This window comes from Phragmites australis, chromosome 16, assembly GCF_958298935.1.
Source record: "Phragmites australis chromosome 16, lpPhrAust1.1, whole genome shotgun sequence".
Taxonomy (NCBI): Eukaryota; Viridiplantae; Streptophyta; class Magnoliopsida; order Poales; family Poaceae; genus Phragmites; species Phragmites australis.
In genome coordinates this window covers 21390799-21394305 of record NC_084936.1, presented here as the reverse complement: position 1 = coordinate 21394305, position 3507 = coordinate 21390799, and the positions used below count along the sequence as shown (strand labels likewise).

The 3507-nt window shown below is 46.5% G+C and overlaps 1 protein-coding gene across 1 annotated transcript; it reads right to left on the bottom strand.

Annotated features, from left to right (window-relative positions):
- LOC133894913 (UDP-glycosyltransferase 88B1-like) lies at positions 1–2015 on the bottom strand. The gene has a single exon (XM_062335111.1). It carries the CDS (start codon positions 1872–1874, stop codon positions 477–479), a length of 1398 nt encoding a protein of 465 aa, XP_062191095.1. The 5' UTR covers positions 1875–2015; the 3' UTR covers positions 1–476.
- Positions 2016–3507: the final 1492 nt, after the last annotated feature.

Here is a 3507-nt window from a genome sequence, read left to right as displayed (position 1 = left end):
AGAAATTTAATTTGAACCAAGAAGCTCTATATCCTAGGCAAACTAACAAGAAAAAGGAAAAAATATTGCTACCTAGTTTCTTGTGCTAAATATCTTATTTATGCTTTTCTTTTGCCGTTTCACAGATTGTTAACCCTCCAGTCCAAGTTTCAAAGATTGGCAAAAACAAAAACAAAAAAAAAACACTTTGGTCTATCTCGCCATATCCAATCTTCTTATTATCTCTTATCAGGTTTAAGCTGCTTCATTTTTTATTTAACTATATTATATAGTCAAGCACATGATGCGATGATGGCATGCTGCTAATGCCCTCTTTATCTGAAAAAATAAATCCAATGCAGCTACTGATAAATATTGGATGAGTCTTTGGAAATCGTCGAACTCAAAAGCAAAGAAGTTGGAAGAGGTATCCAACTACAAGGTTACAACCGAGGGGCTGCTCTGTTTCCGCTTTGCGTAATTGCATCCGTTACCATTTACGAGGCACTTCGCTGCGAAATGCGAATCCCCAAGTCTCCCAAGAACTCGTTGAACGCCACGTCCGACGACCTGCCTTCCTTGAGAGCATCTGCGGCCATCTCCTTAGCCATCACGAGCCTCTCACTGAGCTTCCTCCCTTCATCGGACTCCATTACCAGCCGCACCTTTGCTTCCACCTCTTCTGCCTTCACCATCTCCTCGTAGCCCTCCATCACCACCCCTACCTTCATCTCCTCAACCATGTGCACCTTGTTCATCCTCTGCTCCGAGTACAGCGGCCAACAGATCATCGGCACGCCGGACAGGATCCCCTCCAGTGCCGAGTTCCACCCACAATGCGTTACGAACGCGCCGACGGCGTCGTGCCGCAGCACCTCCATCTGTGGCGCCCAGTTCTTTACCACAAAACCCCTCTCCTTAGTCCGCTCCAAGAAACCCAGGGGAAGGAACGCCACAAAGTCCGGCTCCATAGGTTTGCTCTGGTGCTCAGGTGGGTTTCGCACGACCCACAAGAACCTGTGTCCAGAGTTCTCTAGCCCGCGCGCTATCTCTCTTAACTGCGCCGCCGAGAAGATGCCCATGCTGCCGAAGCTGAGGAACACCACGCTCCGGTTCGGCTGTGAGTCCAGCCACACGAGGCACGCGTGCCTCTCGCCGCTTCCTCCCGTATTTCCAGGGAGGACCAATGGCCCGATGCAGTAGACCGGTGGAGTTGATCGGCCGTGCGTGCAAAACCCATACCTGAGCGCTTTCAGGGCTCGCGCCTCCAACCAGTCGAAGCTGTTCACGATAAAGCCTCTCGCTTCCGGCATTCGCGCGCATTGGTGCAGCCGTGCTCTGGCGATGTCGCTCTCCCTGTCCTGCATCGTGGTTGCCATGTCCATCGCACGGATAGGTGGCACGCCCGGGAAGTGCAGCACGGTCTCGGGCATGTCCTTAAACGATGACGGGGCGGTGGGGAAGATGTACGGGAGGTGGAGCATGATGGCGAGGTCGCCGAGCGCGGAGGTGAAGAAGAAGTACGCCGGGATGTCTAGCTCGGCAGCGACGTCGAGCGCGTCGGTGCAGAACATGTCGACCACGAGGGCGGCGACGGCGGGGAGCGCGCGCAGGAAGTCCCTGAGTGCGGGGTTGACGACGCGGAGCACATCGATGGTGCGCATGATGGGGTGCGAGTAGTGGTCCTTGCCACAGGGCGGGACGGGGAGGCGCCGAAAGTTGATGTCCGGGTTGGCGGCTGCGAGGCGGTCCATTGCGTCGGGCGAGTCCACGACGGCGATGACGACGGACAAGCCACGGCGGAGGAAGACCTTGGCCAGCTCAACCATGGGGTTAAGATGGCCAACGCCCAGCGAGGGATAGAGGACCACCGTCTTCTGCGTCACCATTGCCATGGCTTCGAGACGTGGGGAATGTCACCAGAGAGGAAAAAAAAGCTTGATACGCAGTTGCACATGCATTGTGGTGGCCACTGCCGGGAGGCATGCATACATATAGCATGGACTGTGGAGCAGTGACGGTGCATCGCTAATAGCCAGAACAACACTAATTTGTACTACTGACATATATGATTTTTTACTTAATAAAGAACTAATCTATATTAGTATCGAGTATTTTGGGTGTGTCTAGCTTGCTCTGCCCCTCTTGTGGAGCATTGCTATCTATCTTGATTGTTGGGAGTAAATCGGACGATCCGGCCGACCAGCTGCTAACTACTTCATACGGCAGCTCTTGATGAAACATGATTCTATTGAAGAACGTGTCTCAGTGTCAGGCTTGCTAGCTCAAGCTGGCTCGTGAGAAACGTGAAGTGGCAGGTGGGGCCCACCCCCATGAATGCTCTAGCTTGGCGTGTGGTTTCTCATATTTCAGATCAAAGAGAATAGACGGTCCACAATTATTATGCATGAGAGGAGGGCACTACTATACAAGGAGCAGTCAGCTTCAAAGTGAAGCCCCTCTGCTCGACGACGACGAAGACGGGCACGGCAGCATTGGATACTTTTACTCCAAGATTAGCGCGCTCTTCAACCCTATCTTGTCTCCTTCCATGCCTCTAACGGACCACAGCCATGGTTCAGCTTATCGACCGGAGCTTGGTTACCGAGCTCCAGTGTTAACCGAAAATTCGTGTTTATCGTGGTAACCGGTCGTAATTTCAATAAAATTTGGATAAAATTTATTTGAAAAAATTTAAAATTTGAGAAAGAAATCGCGATTTTAGCCGCTCGGTAACTGGTTAAATTGGATCGGTTACCGAGCGGTTTTTGCGATTTATCAAACGGTTTTCTTGAATTTTTTGTATTGTCAGTAACCGCTCGGTTTTATCGGCAACCGCTCAGTTTTCTCGATTTATCGAGCGGTTTTCTCGATTTTCACTGTAGTTCAACAAAAAATCCAAAAATTATCTCAATCTTGTAAAATTAATAACTAATTCATCTGAGCTTCAAATAAAGTGAAACAAATTTTTTTGGTTTCCTTGTAACATGATCTACATGATAAAAGTATTTATACTCATAAAAAAGTTCAAAATTTTCTGTGAGAAAATATAATTTTTTAAACCAAGTTAAATGCATAGTTTACTCTTTGCTAATCCAAAAATTATGAAACTAATTTTGTTAGTCTTGTTATATGATCCTATGTCTTTTAAAAATACATGAACTCATGAATTAGTTATTGTAACATGCAGGATTGTGTAAATGTGTTGTGACTAGATTAATTCATAACTGACCCATCACACATCAAAAATTAGTGAAACCACTTTTATTAGTTTATTTATACTATGATTTATGTAGAAAAAATAATAGTAGACATGAAAAAGTTAATTACAGTGCTATTTCTTAACATATTCACTTTATGCTTGTGAACTTTCTAAAAATCATAGAGAAATTAATGAAACTCTAAATAAAGTGAAATCAATTTTAAAGATCCTCTTATGATATGTTCTACACAAGAAAAATATGTGTTTGCATGTTAAACTTTTCCTTAACATGAGTTAATAATTGAGCCACACGCTTCAATTTTTTT